General features: G+C 48.4%; 2 protein-coding genes across 4 annotated transcripts in view; both read left to right on the top strand.

Moving 5' to 3' along the window:
* The first annotated feature begins 262 nt into the window (after positions 1–262).
* FAM53C (family with sequence similarity 53 member C) lies at positions 263–10,288 on the top strand. Its single transcript, XM_032629200.1, has 5 exons — positions 263–304; positions 3,517–3,746; positions 4,142–4,199; positions 5,611–6,395; positions 7,324–10,288. The coding sequence occupies exons 2-5, from the start codon at positions 3,669–3,671 to the stop codon at positions 7,579–7,581; spliced, it is 1,179 nt and encodes a 392-aa protein (XP_032485091.1). The 5' UTR covers positions 263–304; positions 3,517–3,668; the 3' UTR covers positions 7,582–10,288.
* A 2,946-nt stretch (positions 10,289–13,234) lies between these two features.
* Positions 13,235–17,173, top strand: part of KDM3B (lysine demethylase 3B) — a 59,567-nt gene continuing 55,628 nt past the window's right edge. The window contains exon 1 of one of the 3 annotated variants that reach the window (XM_032629197.1): positions 13,235–13,531. In XM_032629197.1, coding sequence (XP_032485088.1) covers positions 13,340–13,531 — 192 coding nt within the window. In that variant the 5' untranslated portion in view covers positions 13,235–13,339. The remainder of the gene's footprint in view (positions 13,532–17,173) is intronic. The other 2 variants (XM_032629199.1, XM_032629198.1) reach the window with 2 other exon arrangements.

Genomic DNA, 17,173 nt, shown 5'->3' with positions numbered 1-17,173 from the left:
TGGGCCAGTCCACCTTCTGCAATATTTTGCAGGGGGTGACTCGCTAGGGAGGAAACCACCCTCATCGCTAAATTAAAGAGCCGGGCGTCTTCCTGACTGTGCTCTCCAAGAAAGACTTTGCGAGAGAAACGACGCGGGTCTCGAGCCTCCGCGGACGGTTCAGGGGCGTTCTGCGAACCGGAGCGATCTCTCCACTCTCCTCAGGGGCCCGTTGGTTCGGGCCGGCGCCTTTTAAGGGCACCGTGGGGCGAACCGAGCGCTCAGAGCTGCTCCGGCCGCGGCCCTGGGAGCAGGAGGAGCAGCGGTAGGTGGCGGAGGGCAGGTGGCGCTGGGGCCTCGGGGCGGGCGCCTAGACCGTCCCTCCCTCCTTCCCTCTTTCCCCTCCCCCAGCCCGTCCACCCTCGAGGCACGGCCTCGCTGGCCGCCTCCGCTGGGAGAGCACGGGACCTGGTGGGGGAGGGGGTGGCGGAGCGCTAAGTCCCAGACCCTCTCCATACCCTGCGTCCTGAGTTCGCTTCCCGCGGCCAGATGATGGAAGCTGATTGGGAAGAGACGAGCGACAGCCCCCCGCAAGCGTGCCCCGGCGCCCCCCGCCCCCCAGAGGCCAGCGGACGCCCCATGCCCCACCCCGCGGGGACAGGCAGGGCAACCAAGGGAGAGGTTGAAGATTGGAGTGGGGGGGGGGCTAGCCTTTTGCTTCTTCATTGGGGTGGGGGGAGGGGTGATCCCCACTTGTCAGCCCTATCCCCTCACTGCCATATGGAGGAAGAGCAGTCAGGTCCCCACATACCTGTTCATGTACCTTCATGCCTCCCTCATGTTTTCCTTCAGTCTCCCCCAGAGCTGTGGGACTGGGACCTGGGGGGAAGGTCCCCAGGGGTTTGTGACTCTCCTCTCCCTTGACCTGACTTGATCCTAGGTTATCGAGGTTTCAGCACAACCTCAGCATCCCTGAAACCGTAATGTCAGGGGTTACTGCCACCCAGTGGGGTGGGGGTCCAGCCTTTATTTGCCGGGGGTGGTGCTGATGGTGGAGAGAAAGCCTGGATTGAGAGTTGGGCCTGGTGGGGTTTGGGGAAGGGCCTAGCTGCCTGCTGCTCTGTGTAGGGTTGAGCCCCCGTGCCAGTTGTTAAGCTGAGAAGTTTTAACTTGCTTAGTGAACGTTCAGAGCTGTCTCTGCCCCTCAGATACACAAAATGGAAGGGGAAGGAAGGCGGCAAGAGAGGGCTTCTTATACTTTTTCCTCTGCCTGCTTGAGAAAGAGGAGGCCCCTCGCGGAGCTGGTTTGCCTTCTTTTGTGTCCTGGTTTGATTCCTTATGGCTTCCGTTCTGTTCCCCCTCTCAGCCTGGCCTGTTTTAGGAAACTCAGACTGAGAGTATCAGTTGCGTGGTGGTAGCTGCATTGTTCCAATTACCGCCGTGTGTGGCCACATCCCAACAATTAAAATGCAGAAAAACACAAAATCACTCTCTTCACTTGATCCCAGAGAGGGCTGGAAGTTTGCTGTTTGGCCAGATGCCTCATGAAAAGCTTGAAAGAGTTTGCTTCACTCCCTGCTCCTCATGGCTGGGGTCTCTGGGGGTAAAAGCCTACAGTTAGGTTCCCTCTCTGGTTGATCTTTGAGGGCAGAGTTAAGAAACCAAGAGCAGAAGTGATATAAGCTTTAGCTTCTACAAGAACAGGGGAAGCAGCTGAAGGGAGCACTCGGGAAGCTGGAACTTTGTTCAAGGTGGTAATGATGATTATGCATGAAAATGTTATTTAACTATAGTGATGATTGACTTCTACAACGTTTTTTCCTGAACTCCAAGTACGACGAGGTGTATTTCTTTGCTTTTCCTTGTGGTCTGCCTCCCTCTGAGGTGGGAATTGGGTAGAGAGGATTCCCTCTTTTTTTTTTTTTGCCAAGGTAGAAAGTTATCTGCCCTCAAGGTCGAGCCTTTTGGGCTTCTCTTGGTATGCAGGTGAGGGAGGTTGATATCCAGCCAAATAGATGAACGCAATTGCCTTCTTCATCCTAATATTATCACTTGTGGCATTCTGAGGCTTTGTAGAGCAACAAATAGGAGGGGTGAGAAATGGCAGTCTTTGTGAACTCCTGATTTGTTCAGGGCAGGTGGTATACTTTTTACATTTTGATATTTGTGTTATATTGTCCCAGTGACATATATATTTTTAAATAAATTATTTATTATTTAATTTTGGCTGCGTTGGGTCTTTGTTGCTGCGCGCGGGCTTTTCTCTAGTTGCGGCGAGTGGGGGCTACTCTTCGTTGCTGTGCGCAGGCTTCTCATTGCGGTGGCATCTCTTGTTGCGGAGCTCTGGCTCTAGGTGCGTGGGCTTCAGTAGTTGTGGCTCGTAGGCTCTAGAGCGCAGGCTCAGTAGTTGTGGTGCACGGGCTTAGTTGCTCCGCGGCATGTGGGATCTTCCCGGAACAGGGCTCGAACCCGTGTCCCCTGCAGGTAGATTCTTAACCACTGTGCCACCAGGGAAGCCCCCAGTGACATATTAAGATTATTCTGCCCATTTTTCCTATGGGTAAACTGAGGCAAAGAAAAGTTTGATGATTTGCCAAGACCATCACACCAAATCGGATCCAGATTTGATTTCTTGATAGTTCTCTCTGCTAGCAAATGCTACTTCCACTGTCTGGTGTGCTGTCTGCCTGCTGGTCATTTCTGGGAATAGGCAGAACAGTATGGAAATGTTAGGTTAACTTCCCCTCCTCCCTTGAGTGAGGCCCCTCAGGCAATTTTGTGGGCTTGAAGCCTGTCCTCTGATAGAATTAGTTTGCTTCTACTATAATTGACCATGAGAAAGAGTCTTGATTAATTGTATTCATGGTCTTTGAGTCAAATCAGGCTAAAAACTTAGTCAAATGAAGTCAGAGTTGTTTTTAAACTCTATAGAGTTGAAATGTAAATGGAATTACCTCGGTAGCATTTCCTTATCCTCTTATAAGAGAATATGTACAGTATCTGTTGGAGAACAATAATATAATATCAGCTGTTGAGGCTAAAGGAGAACATAATACCTTGTTTACTCTGATTGGTTTGAAGCAGAAAGTCATTCCTAAAACCACTGTACCGTTCTGTTCCCTATTACTCTTTCTGTAGTTTAGGAAAAGGTTACCTCTCTTTGCTTATGACTGGAAGATAAAATACTGGACTAATCAGGATGGAAATAACAATTTGGGCATCTCTCTCATTTGAGCTATTTTCTAAGTGGTGCTAGTATTCTGGGTAGGCAGAGCAGAGCATGAACCAGGTTAGGAGTGGCAAATAGGTTTCAACTTGCTTGCCAGCTCCATTTCATTTTACTGGTTATCCGGAGTGTCAGGTTGAGAATGTTTCTGAGGCTATGTTTAGGCTTAGCAGGAAAGAGCTGTGATCAATTAATGATGTCTGCCAGAGGCCTGACATAGGGATGCTGTGGTATGTGTGCCATACATTTTCCATCTCTGGACTAGGTACATCTCTAATATCGCTTGGGACTGGTCCCTCTGTAATTGGCAGACTCAGCAGGCATGACTGGAGAGGGAAGTCCCAATGGTGCTAGAATGGTGCTGCAGTGGCAGAAGACGGCTCACGAGTGAGGTCTGGAAGAACAACAGGGAAGACATCCATCATTTGCTCCAAAGTGTGCAAGTCAAATTCCGGGGAGAATCATGATAACCCTGATCACTGAGCAGCTACAGAAGCAGACTCTGGATGAGCTGAAATGCACACGCTTCAGCATCAGTCTGGTAAAAGACCAGTCTTCCTGCTTCTCTACGACCCCCTCCCCCTTTTTTCGGAGGCTGTTTGTTGTTACTACTTCACCCTTGTCCTGTGCTGTGTGAATCATGGTACTTGTATTGCAAGAGCCCACTAAAGGCTCAAAACCCAGCCCAAAAGGAAGGGGGCAGGGATTTTCTTCTCTGTTAGAAAAGGGACACCAAAATTTGGGTGGAAAAGGGTTTGAGATACTGGAAGACGTGGATTATTTTACTCACTAACTTTGGGAGGACAAGAAGAAGAGAACACTTAGGAGTTCCTAACATCCCTGTAGCCCATGAATTGCAGGGGTGAGCTGAAGAGGGCTTCCTGGAACTCTGTTCTGATCCTGAATCATGATGGATATTTTCTGTCTCTTACTTAGCCTTTGCCTGATCATGTAGACATCTCCAACTGTGGGAATCCTTTCCAGCTTGTGTCTGGTAAGACATGATGTGTATATTTGTGTGTATGCCCATGCCTCTATCCACGCATTTCTTTCATTGGTTTTCAGTAACCAGGACTAGCTAGCCTGCCTCCACAATTTTCTTGCCAGGGTCACCTTCTGAGTTTGGCGCTTGTCTCCATTTTACTGCACCAGCATGGAAGTTACTTGTTTAGTTTGGTCTTATTCTAGTCTTGTAGGAACTTTTTGGTTTTTTTTTTTTTTTTTTTTTTTTTTTTGCAGTACGCGGGCCTCTTACTGTTGTGGCCTCTCCCGTTGTGGAGCACAGGCTCCGGACGCGCAGACTCAGCGGCCATGGCTCACGGGCCTAGCCATTCCGCGGCATGTGGGATCCTTCCGGACCGGGGCACGAACCCGTGTCCCCTGCGTCAGCAGGCGGACTCTCAACCACTGCACCACCAGAGTAGCCCCTGTAGGAACTTTTATAATCTAATTTTTTGTGTAGGCAGTACATTCCCATTTCCAAAATTTTTAAACAGCAAAAACGTTATACTGAAAAAAGTCTCCCTTCCTCTCCTCTCTCCTCTGCACCCAGCTCCCATCACCTCCCTAAAAGTAACTACTGTTATTAGTTTCTTGTCTATCCAACCAGAGTTTCTTTATACAGATAGAAGCAAGTATAAATGTAAATGTTTTTATTCCCACGCTTTTAACACAAAAGGTTGCATTCTGTATATTTGGCACTTTTTTTTTTTTTAAACTAATCATAATATGGCTAGAAGATCTTTCCCTATAAGTATGTTCCTTGTGGGTGGCGAGACCCAAAGGAACACGAGCAGTCTTAGGGTTTTTCCCAAGCATGGGTTCCATTGGCAAAGGCCTTCCCCACCCTACTTGCCCTCCCTAGAAATACAAATGATCTCTTACCTGCTTGATCACCTACCTCCTGTCTTGGTGCTTTGACACATAGGAAAGGGGAAGGCTAAGGACGGAGAGCATAGGCCTGCTTTTCACAACTCTGGGCTGGGGGATGCGGGAGCAAAGTAGAGCTCGGTGGAGTAGAGTGAGGGATGAGCATGGCTCTCACACGTTCGCTTCTTTTGACTCATTCCACCTTTGAGGGGGAGCAGCAGGCAGTATATGAGACTATATTTTAAGTTTCAGGTGGTTCCTCATACTGGAGGCAATATAGTATGCTGGTTAAAAGGCAGCTTTAGCATCAGACAAATCTGGTTTTGAACCCTGCTTTTGGTCATTTGATTCCTGCATGACTTTTGGCAAGTTACTGGACTTCTCTCATCTGTGAAATGGGGGTAGTAATAGTACCTAACTCATGACGTTTTTGGGAAACCTCACATAAAGTGCTCATCACATTGTATGGCACATAGTAAGCTCTTAAAAATATATTAGCTATCATTAATATCATTTTTATTATGAATGCCTTCCAGAAGGTGCTTCCTGGAGGGGCCTGCCCCAATGTTCCTGTGCTGAGTTCCAGGACAGCCTCAATCTCAGCTACCACCCCTCAGGCTTGAGCCTGCACCTCAGACCACCCAGCCCAGGAAATTCCCCACAGGAGCAGCCCCTCTCCCAAGTCCTAAGCCCTGAGCCTCCAGACCCAGAAAAGCTTCCTGTGCCCCCTGCCCCTCCATCTAAGAGGCACTGCCGCTCACTCTCAGTGCCCGTGGACCTGTCTCGCTGGCAGCCGGTGTGGCGGCCCGCCCCCTCCAAGCTGTGGACTCCCATCAAGCACCGGGGCAGTGGTGGAGGGGGTGGGCCGCAGGTGCCTCACCAGAGCCCCCCGAAGCGGGTCTCCAGCCTCAGGTTCCTCCAAGCTCCCAGTGCCTCTTCTCAATGTGCCCCACCCCACAGACCCTACAGCCCCCCTTTCTTCAGCCTGGCCCTGGCCCAAGATTCTTCTCGTCCCTCTGCCACCTCCCCACAAAGTGGCTCCTGGGAGAGTGATGCTGAGTCCCTGTCACCTTGCCCACCCCAGCGTCGCTTCTCCCTGTCACCCAGCCTGGGCCCACAGGCAAGCCGCTTCTTGCCCTCTGCCCGGAGCTCCCCCGCATCCTCCCCAGAGCTGCCCTGGAGACCTCGAGGCCTGCGCAATCTTCCCCGAAGCCGCTCACAACCTTGTGATCTTGATGCCCGCAAAGCTGGAGTCAAGCGGCGCCACGAGGAGGACCCTCGGCGGCTGCGGCCTTCCTTGGACTTTGACAAGATGAATCAGGTGGGACCAGTAGGACTAGGGAAGCTTGGATGGGAGTAGGGGGACTGTTCCATTTGCACCTGTGAGTTGTCCTGTAGCTCCAGGCCCCCCTGGCAGGGCCTCCCTTGGAGCTTCTTTCTGTCTGAGCTTTTGCTGAGAGTGATCTACTATCCCGATTTGCCCAGGATTATTCTGGTTTTATCATTGAAAGTCCCATGTCCTGTGAAATTTCTCAGTCCTGGGGGTGCCAGAGAAACTTGGGGTGAGACCCATGTTAGACCTTCCAACAGAGATCCCAGATTGTCCTGCTAGAGACACTTTCCGTCCTCTCTGAGAATGCATGAGCCACAAAAGCCCCATCATCAGTGCCCCACCCCTCCTCATGCAAGGCTGGTTTTGTCACTTGCCCTTTACTGCTTCATGTGGGTCTGTAAGGGCTTAAGCAAAACAGGCTCTGCATCATTCATCTGCTCAACAAATGGTTTTTTGACTTCCCAGTGTGAGTGCAGTTGTTGTAGGCAGTTGCCCACTTTTTTCATATTCTTCCTTCCAGACCACTGGGTCATAAAACTTTCTGAGGACTTATTCATAGAGTCATTCATTCAACCAGTCAGCAAGCAGTGTTGGATACCTACTATGTACCAGGCTCTGACTAGGCACTGGCAATACAGGAGTGAGACAAGCAGACAGTATTCCTGTCCATATGAAGTTTATAAACATGCTTCTAATCTTGAATCTGATCGAAACTATGGGCACTTTCCTCAAAGAAATGTGCACATACACTGAATTTTCAAAATTTTATCAGGGAGTTCACGACCTCACCCTAACAGAAAGGACTCCTGCTTTCAAGGATAACTAAGAGAGGGGTACTTTGAAATCCAACTTGGGCCAGGGTTCTCTGGGAAATTAGCATCCTTCTTTACCTTAATTTTGTTTGTTTGTTTGACAGAAACCATACTCAGGAGGTCTCTGTCTCCAAGAAACAGCCTGGGAAGGCAGCAGTATCTCTCCACCGTGGTTCATGGCCTGTAGCCCCTCACACCTCTCTGCTTCCTGCAGCCCCATTGGGGATTCCTCCCAGGTGCTGAGTGAAAGCGAAGAGGAGGAGGAGGGGTCCGTGCGGTGGGGCCGGCAGGCGCTGAGCAAGCGGACATTGTGCCAGCAGGACTTTGGGGACCTGGACTTGAATCTGATTGAGGAGAACTAAAACTGAGAGGCTGCTTCCTGGGGCCACACAGACTGACTCTCTTATGGCTACTAACAAGTGTCGAGGTCCCAAGGCCGGGGGCCCAGCCTGGGAATGGGGGTGAGTGGAGGGCTCCGACTCAGGGCAGCCGGAAATCTTCTCACTCCAGGAAGCTCGACCATGCCAAGAGACTGGCTGGGACAAGATAAACGGAGCTGGTGGCGGGAGGGACAGCCCCAGAGCAGGCCCTTACCATGGCGGCCCTGAGTGTGAGTATCCCTGCCACCGAGAAAGCAATGGGCAGGGAAGGAAGGGGTCTTCTGACCCCAGCTCGGGGAATTTCACTAGCCCCTTTGCTTCAAAGGGCACTTGTGTCTTAGAATTTGGCCAGGGTGGGGGGTTCATTCAGCCTCCTCTGAGAAATTGTGTGAGAGTGTGTGCGTGCATGAGAGTGCTCGAGGAAAGGTGTGTTTGGGTAGCCTTAGGGAAGGAAGGCAGTTGCTCCTTAACAGCAGAGCACCATGGATCTTGGGTTTTTACGGGATAGCAGGCTTGTTCAAGGAGTCAAGGTTCTAAGGAGCTCTGGAACCAGGCTCGTAATCCATTAGCACCAATGGCTCTGCAGAGGATTCTGTTTTGGGGTACAGCAGGGTCTTTTAAGTGCTATGACCTCAGCTAATGGTCTTTCCCTCAGGCCCACACCTCCCCTAGATAGATCTAGTATTGGCTGGAGAGGGCTCTCCACACTGATTCTGAGCTGGCCTTTTTTCTCATCAGATTGCCTAGGCTGTGTACAACCTGCCTGTCTCACTCTTTAAGTAGATGCAGGCATATGTGGGCAACTGAGGCAGGGCTGAAGGGCTCCATCTCTTTCTTTCCCTCCCTACTGATGGGACCTTTTCCCCCTTACCCTCTGCCCTTCGAGGGTCAAGAACAAGGAAGGAAGGCCCTATATTGAGGCTGACCTGCAGCAGAAGTAGTGTTCAGTCCCCAGCAGGCACCCCAGCACTAACTTTAGAGAAACCTATTGTTAAAAGATCCAGGCCCAGCCTCTTTTCTGACCTGCTTGAGAAAGAGGAAGGGGATGTCAGCATATACTAGTTTGCTTGTCTTCCACTCCTGCTAGGAAATGTTTGTCTCTAATTGGCCCTGAGAGACCTCAGGGAGGTTGAGGCTCACCGAAGGATTGGCTCAGGATGTGTAAAGCAAAGACTGAGAAGCAGCTGGGAGTTTGTTGTTGGATTGAATTTCTTTTTTTGTTTCACAGCCACAACTTGAGCCTGGGCAATGGGTCTCAGTGGCCATGGTGGTGGGTTTAAGGACTGCAGAAGCCCTGTAAGGCTGGCTCCAGTGGAGATGCCTACTGAAGCTGCTGCCACAATAGCTTGTGAGGCTTTGTCCAGCTTTGCTTAGAACCTACGGTACCAAATTGGACCTGCCCTTCCTGTTTATTGGGAGAAGGGCATTTTTCCAGGGTTTTGAAGGAACCAGTTGCTCATGTTAGGGAAGAAGACCAAAGTCTGTGTGTTTTCTTCCTCATGGAATTGAACCTGTCATTTTCTGGGTCTGCCACATGTTGGATAGGAGCATCAGTGAGGCCCTAGCCTCCTCGCCTCCACTCCAGAGGAGGTGGCTGTTTCTTTTTCAGCCTCCAGCCCTCAGAAGTTCTACCCTTCCAGGGCTCCTTCACTTCTCCTGCTAGCTACCAAATGTTACCAGTGAGCTACTAGGTCTGTAGGGGCTTGAGAGAGGCTTTCTGGAGAATCTAAGGAAACCATGAGCCCAGGAGTTGCCCATCCTTGGTTTCATCCCTCCCCTGGCTCTTTTCCCTCTTTAGGCCATAATTTCCCTGGTGCCAGCTTCTTTTCCTCCTGGGGCATCCTCATCCCTGGGCTCTCTGCTACACAGGGGCTGTGCCAGCTTACAATAGGCCACTGGTAATGCCAGTGGGGTCTCTGCAGACCCAAAGCTTAAGAAGTGAGGGCAATAATTCTGCCTCCACCCTGAGTTCCCCAAAGCTCTAGGGCACCATCCTTAGGGGGGAAGATCTGTAGATGCCATATATGAATTCCATTACTTTAAGATCTGGAAAGTTAAACTAGCTGGAGCTACCATCTTGCTTCCCAATCTAAGTACCTGTGGCCCTGGGACAAGCCTTTTCGAGAAGTGGTTTATTTTGCTTTACACAGTAGATCTGTTCCAACAGTTCTGTGTAAACCAAATGCTGTTTTCCAATGCATTTGGACTGCTGACCATTTAAAAGCAGCCTGTGATTGCTTCTTTTGTAAAGCAAGCAACCTCCCTCTACTTTAGCTGTTTTGACTCTTTGGATTTTCACATATTGGGCTTACCCAGAGTGGAGCACACCTCTGCCGGGCTGTGGTTGACCCTGGGTAGACATCTGCATCTGTGTTGTGTGTGTGGTGTGGCTGACCAGTAGGTGAGTATTCCTGCGTGTGTGAGTGAAGCCACTCCCAGGCTGGTGCTCTCCTCCTGTGCCCGGTGACTGCCCAGTGGCAGCTCCAGCTGCCCTTCACTCCCACCTGCTGCCAAAGTCCCTGTGCTAATGGGATTACAAATACAAAAAGTGGAAAAAAATTTTTTCGTAAACTTTGTTTTATATTTTAAAAAAATCCATAAGTCTGTGTATGTTAAACATGAGGTCCTGCCTCTGTGGCTGTGTTTGAAAAAATAAAGTTTTATTAGAATAATCCATTTTCCCAAGTAACCTTGTGTACTACAGTGTCTTCTTCCTCTCTTCACAAAGAAAGGCAAGGAGGAAGCGGGGAGAAGGCCGCCTAACTGTTCCAGCCCCTTCTATGACATGGCTGGGCCTTTGCCCCTTGAGGGCAGTATTTGGTTGCTGGGCCCTTTGCGCCACAGTAGTTATATCCTATACCCAGCTTCTGTTAAGGCCTTGGTTATTTCTGGCAGTCTGATTTGATCTCTTGTTTCCCTGGTACTTATACTCATCTCCTCTTCCCTCCTGCCACTCACTTCCAGCAGGGTGAAGTCAAGTATTAGTACATTCTTGCTCCCTGAGAAATGCTTGATGGTGCAGTTAGAAACTTGTCTAGATTGGTTTGTAGGCTTTGGGAAGTGGGGAGAAGGCATGATAGGAGCCTTGACCAGGAATGTCTTTTCAGAGTTTTCACATGTTCTGTCATGGAGAGATGGAGATAAAGTCATCAGAATTCAGATTCCAAAGACCTAGGCAATTTCTCCATCCTGAAAATACTGATTTTGGAAAATTATCCTAGCAGCAGAGCTTCTCTTTTGCTCTATAAGGTGGTATTTTCCCTAATGCTTCAATGTGGAATGTTCATTTGCTGAAAGAAGCTGTATGGCTCTCTCTCTTTCTCTCTTTAGACATTTCTATTCCACCCTTTCTTCTCCCTACGTTAGCGTTAGCATTCTTCCAATGTGTGTGGGTGAAATATAGTTGCTTAGAGAGCCAAGCAGGAGCCTCTTGTCCCTAAGGCATAGCCTTTCTTTTACCAGTTTTGGTGCTGACTTGCCAGGTGGCAAGAAGAGTCAAGTTGCTTAGCCTCCAACCCAGTTTCCTGCTTCAAATTGGTGGCACTCATCAATGAATACCAATGAAGTGTGCAAGAGGACAGGATTGGCTTCATTACCTGGAGCAGGAACTTTGAGGGGATGAAAAAAACACTCTAAAAAGAGTGGGAGTTGTCACCTGCCCTGGAAACAAAGGAAGAAGGGCTTTGAGGGGGTAGGACAATAGCATGTGGTTAAAGAATCTCAGAATTATAGATTCGTTCTTTCTTCAGAACTGCTGTTTTGTTTCACCTACTGTTTGAGCAGGGGTAAAGCCTGAACATCTAAAATTACTTCCCTCTGCTTTTTTTCCTTTCTGTTCAGTTTTTTTGTTGGGTTTTTCTACTGTTTATTTTCTGTGAAGGCAAATGTGATTTTATTTTCCATTCCTGAAGTATAGGAAAGAATATAAACTTCATGAGGGCAAAGGTTTTGTTTTTATTCAGTGTTGTGTCCGAACACTTTGAAGTTACTGGCATATGAAAAGTATCTGCCATATTTGTTGAATTAATTTTTTTACCTTTGCCTTCCCATCCCTGGGCTTAGGCACATTTCTGTGTCAGTGCTGTGAGAAGCCAGCTTTGGACAGTGGGACAGTAATTAGAGCTCCATATGGGAGAAAATCCCAGCAGTGAATTTTAATGGAAAAGCTGCAAGGCAGCTAGGTCATGTATGGATTCACCCCGTTCCTCTCCTACCAACTACAATTTTTGGGCTGTGTGCTTTAAGAGGTGTCTCTTGGTGCAGAAAAACACTGAGTCGGGCCTCAGGTTAGCTATGGGAAATGGAAGTTATAACGAATAGAGAGAAAAAAAGTCCAAGGAAAAGTTTCCTTGGTGCTCCACAGGGTTAGTTCTAGAGTGAATTCCCTGGATGTTGTACTTTGACTGAAGTCAATAATTGGTACCTCCCTATTGCCCCCAACTTTTGCTAGAAGACAAGTAGGTCAAGGGTAAAGAAGGCTATGGACAGACTTCTGGGTAGGCACATAAGTCTACTGCTCTTAACTGTCTGTAGGTCAGACCAGTGAAAAAAAATGGGCACTTTTACGGTAGTAATCATGCATTATTAATACTGGACCTTTTTCTGGTTTATATCTGTTTCCACATATACTCTGCATCCATAAGGCCATGGAACTTGTGCTAGTCTCTAACATGACCAACGTTAATGACTTAGGTTTCTCATTGCCCAGTGTGAATAAAAATCTAGGCAAAAAAATCTCTGTATCTCTCCTTCTCTACAGCCCCTTTTCTAACAGGAGTATCAATCTTCCACGCCTGTGAATTCAGATAGGAGTGGTGAGGTTTTCTTTGTCCCCAGCCCCACTACTTCCATGGTAAGATGTATAAACTTCTGGTCTCTTTCCAATTCCCCTGAAAGTTGAATTGAGAAACACCTGGACTTCATAACGTTGGCTGATTTGGAAGGGGAAGAAGCTCCATGGGGTTATGTCAAAATACTGAGATGTTGGAAGCATGCTGGCCTTCAGCCAATGTAAAGGGTGGCATTATTACATACAATGGGTGTGTAACACATTGGTCAATTGGAAAGGAACCTATGAAGTATTGGTAATATAGAATGGGATGGTACCATGTTATGGACCAGTGAGAAGAAAGATAATTGTGTCCCATGGACGAATGGGAAGAAAGTTTCCTAAAAGATAATGACAGGAGGGGTAGTGCCTATTTTCAGGTTCGGAAATCAATGGGGTATTGGGGCACTAACTTTTTAGCTCAAAATATCAACTCTCTAGGTAATTTGCCCCTCAGGCCCCCAGTCCAGTAAAAGTCTTTGGTGTCCGAGGAGGGTAAGACAAAGCCTTCTCAGATAAAGGGGCCCCCTGAAGGAAATATGGCACCAGGATGGTGCCACGGGGGACTGAAGGACCCGCCCACTTCCCCACCCCGGCCGAAACTGCAATTCCCCTCCCTGCCGCAGGGGGCACTGCAGGCCCCGGGGAGGTTGGGGAGGAGCGCTGCAAGGGGCCCGGAGCTGCCGTCCCGCTCCGGAGCGCGGGGGGCGCTGTGCGGGGCCCGGGTTGCGGCTCCGCTCCCGGCCACGGGGGGCGCTGCGCGGCGCCGGTGGTTGGTGGTGGCTGTTTGGGGGGGGGGGGGAGCCGCGGCCGCGGGTGGTGCGGAGGGAGGCCTTGCGGGCGGATCGGGAGCTCGGCGGCGGAGGTGGTGGGAGGCGGCGGGCGGGAGCGCGGGTCTGGCCGGCCCTGGCGATGGCGGACGCGGCGGCCTCCCCGGTGGGCAAGCGGCTGCTGCTTCTGTTCGCGGACACCGCGGCCTCGTCCTCGGCCTCGGTCCCCGCGGCGGCGGCGGCGGGCGGAGATCCGGGGCCTGCGCTGCGCACTCGGGCCTGGCGGGCCGGCACGGTGCGGGCCATGAGCGGGGCGGTGCCCCAGGACTTAGCGGTGAGTGGCGGCCGAGGCGGGCACTCGAGGCCGGGGTTGCACGGCCTGCGGGCGGCCTCCCTGGGGGCCTTTGTGAGGGGGCGGTGGGGTGGGGGTGACCCAGTTCCGCGCCCCCAGATCTCCTCAGCGCTCCCCGCCGGCATCTCAGCACCCCGAGCTCTGGCCAGCATGGCTTCCGCGTCGGGGTTCGCGCCCCGGTTTACCCCGGGGGGCGGCCGGGGCACTAGGAGCTACAGCCTCCGCCCGGCAGGCCCCGCCTCCTGAGCGACCCCTTTCTCAGCGTTTCCCCCCCACCCGCCAAACACGCCTTCGGAGCAGGCTCTCACACCCTGGGCTCCCGGGCCCCTCAGAGTTCGGCCGGTGCTGCCGTTGCCTCCTTGAAGACGCGGACCTGTAGTCCCCCAGCCTCTCCCGGGAGACCTGCGCCCAGTTCTCTTCTTCCCGGAGCCCCGAGTGGGGCGGGAATGTGGGCACTTGTAGGAGACAGAGAGGCTGCAGTTGGAGCTGCTCGGGGCTGTTTTAGCTGGCAGTTACTTCCTCCTTGTCTGAGCCGGGCTCGGCCTGGCGGTCTCCAGAAAGGCCAGCTCTCAGGATTCTCTTCAGGCTCCTCTCTCTGCGCTTCTGGGTGACAGGAGCTGCTGTTGTAGCTGTTTTTGATAAGTTTGAGATCTGTCTTGGCAGCCGAATGGAGCTGCTGGGTGGTACTTTTTTGCTCGTAGCTGGGCTACTCCCCCAAACCTTGGGAGAGGTTTTGTTTTGAAACTTTGTGTTGGGGCTCGGCCGATTTTGAATACTTGTCTTGGTGTATGTTGTGATTAAAGTTGTTCAGTAATAGAACTTAACTAGCATTTGGGATCATGTTGTGTTATTTTTGTTAATGTGGCGGCAAAATACTGCCTTTGAGCTTTGGCAAACCTCTTTAGTTCCTCATTCTGATAACGGCCCTAGCTTCTCTGTTGAGATAAGGCTGTGAAAAATAGGGGGATTCTTTTGGATTGTGATAGATGTTCAGGCAGAAGGAAATTTTTCTTGATGAACTTGTTTCTGCAGATATTTTATTCGCTGTAAACAGGAACTCGTAAGATTTGATATTAATATTGCAGGTTTCTGATGCTCGTTTTTCTACCTATTGATCAGTGGTGTTAGGCTTTTTAAATTTTCTTCCTGATACGCAAGCTTTATGGGTTGTTTTGCTTGTGGTTGGCTTAGGCTTCTGTTACTTGAGTTCGTTCACTTTGATCTTTCTCCATGCTCTATAAGAAAAAGGCTGCTTGGACATTTATGAGGCTTCAGTGGGGCGAATTTGTAGAGATAACAGGAACATAGTGGGGTGAGGATGATTATTAAGAAAGGGGATTTGGATTTAAATTCCTTTGCGCTTTCTTTAGAAGATTGCTTTTTATAGGCTTGGACGGGAGAGAGGTGTCCCTCTCAGATCCAGTAATTTACTCTACCCCCTTAAATGCAAAACTTAAGTAAGATCCACCATTATATGCATATTTTGACCAAAGGTTTAGTCTGTCCTAGAGTTTCAGTCAAAGTTTTATGTTCTAGTTGTTTCCTCCATCAGATGGATTGCTAATGAGCTCTGCACCTGAAATGGCTACCCATTCACTTTGTTGTTTGCTGGGCTCCCTAAGGGCAGAGGTTTTTGAAGCTCACTGAGATGCTGGACACCTAGTAAGCTAAATACTGAGTAGTTCTACCACTGCCCTTGGAATTGGTTTCTCAAACCAAGTAAAAAGTTGCAGTGATTCTTGGAAATTAAAGCAAAGTGTATATTACAACTGTGTTGAGGTCTTGCATAAAGCTTTATGCATATAAAAACAAAGGCAGTTTTGGTTTTAAGAATACTCTTACGCTTGTCTTGTGTGTATAATCAAGGGACATAGGTAAGAAAACAGCCACAACAAAACTCAGAGCCTTTAAAATTTTTTACCATCTTGCAAAATTGCTCAAGAATTGCTGTTGTGATGATGAGGTTCTGTTAATGACAATAATTAATATAGGATCAAAACTGGCCGTTTGTTTTCCTTTTTCATTAAAGAGATTTCCTTTGGACCCTAGGCATGTGGGCCTTTCCAATTTGCACCACACACCCGTAGTAAACACAACTGTCTTCCAATCAAAAGTGTTCTTCCTGTACTCAAGGGTGGAGTTTGCAAGCCGCTGGCCTGTGATTGGGCAGATTTTCATTCAGTTATGTTTAAGATGTTTTCAGGCATGCTTAGTTTTGAGTAATGCATGGCAGGGCGCCCCCTGTTAAGGATGAGTAATTGAGGGTTGAATGAATGAGTTTTTGAAGTGATTGAAAACACTTTGCAATTTTAGGCTCCATTAATATCCTCTTTCTAGATACTTTTAGATCCAGAAATCTTCCAAAATGTAGTCCTGATCCATTAATGAACGCTTTTTTTTGGAAAACAGTTCCAAAGCCATAAGTCAGGATCTTGTTGATCAAGTTTTGTTGAAAAGGGTTTGTTAGGTGGGCATCTTCCTCACCAAAGCTATGCTGACAAATAACTGAGATTTTTAGATTAAGTAGATAAACAGCTTTTTTTCCCCCTCATGGAATAGTAACTTTATTTGTATTTCAAAATAGGCCTGTTATGTGAAAAAAAAAAAAAGTCTAGTTGCAAAATTAGTTTTAATGGATTTTTGTGCCTTTACCTCTAACTTCTTTTCTAACTCTGTATCCTCCTTGTGTTTCTGGTTCATTATTGGTCCATGTAAGTGGCAGAGGCCTTGGGACCGTCACATATATACGTATGGTAAATAAACACACAAACCAAAAATAGTGGATTTTTCTTTTTTTGTTATAAAAGCAAAACTTGCATTTTGCAGAATGTCAAACAGCCAAGCATAAACACGGGAAAGCCAACAGTCTCCATCCTTTACCAGCTTCCACTTATCAAAGAAGCTTTGTGCGCCTTTCTCAATACTGGTACAAAAAAGTATGAAAACATTTATATCTCTACAAAAGGTTGCTTTTTTTTTTTTTTTTTTTTTAGCAAATGGTATCATACTGCACAATATCTGTAGCCTGCTTTTTTTCTTTTTTCCATTTAACATTAGACCATGGGCATCAGTACCTGTAGCTCTTACTCATCCTTTTAGATAACTACATTATATTCCATAGAATGGATGTATCCTTTATGATGGGCATTCAAGGTATTTTAAAATTTGGGGCACTTAACAAACAATGCTGCAGTTAATATACTTGTACATATATCTTTGTGTAATCATGGTTTTATTTCTGTAGTTTAGCTATCCAGGATTGTTGGGTTAAGGAGTACATGTATATATTTTTATTTCATTAGGTAATGCCAGGTTATTTTCCTATGAGATTTTAGCTTTTCATACTCCCACCAGCATTCAGGCAATGCTTGTTTCCCTTCATCCTTGCCATCACTGGTGTCATTGGCCTTTGTTGTTTTTGGCAATCTGATGGGCGAAAAATAGTATCTAGCATTTCATGACTACTGATCTTTTTCTATGTTTATTGGCCTCTTACATTTTTTATGAGTTATTTATGCCAATCTTTTGCGTATTTGAAAAAAATGGAAGTTTTCTTATTCTGTACAAGTTCTGTGCATATTTAGCACATTAACCCCTTTACCTGTCAAGTGTGTATTTTCTCTC

The sequence above is a fragment of the Phocoena sinus genome, chromosome 3 (genome assembly GCF_008692025.1).
Source record: "Phocoena sinus isolate mPhoSin1 chromosome 3, mPhoSin1.pri, whole genome shotgun sequence".
In the NCBI taxonomy this organism is placed as follows: Eukaryota; Metazoa; Chordata; class Mammalia; order Artiodactyla; family Phocoenidae; genus Phocoena; species Phocoena sinus.
Note: the sequence above shows the minus strand (reverse complement) of the source record. Positions and strands in the feature narration are given on the sequence as shown.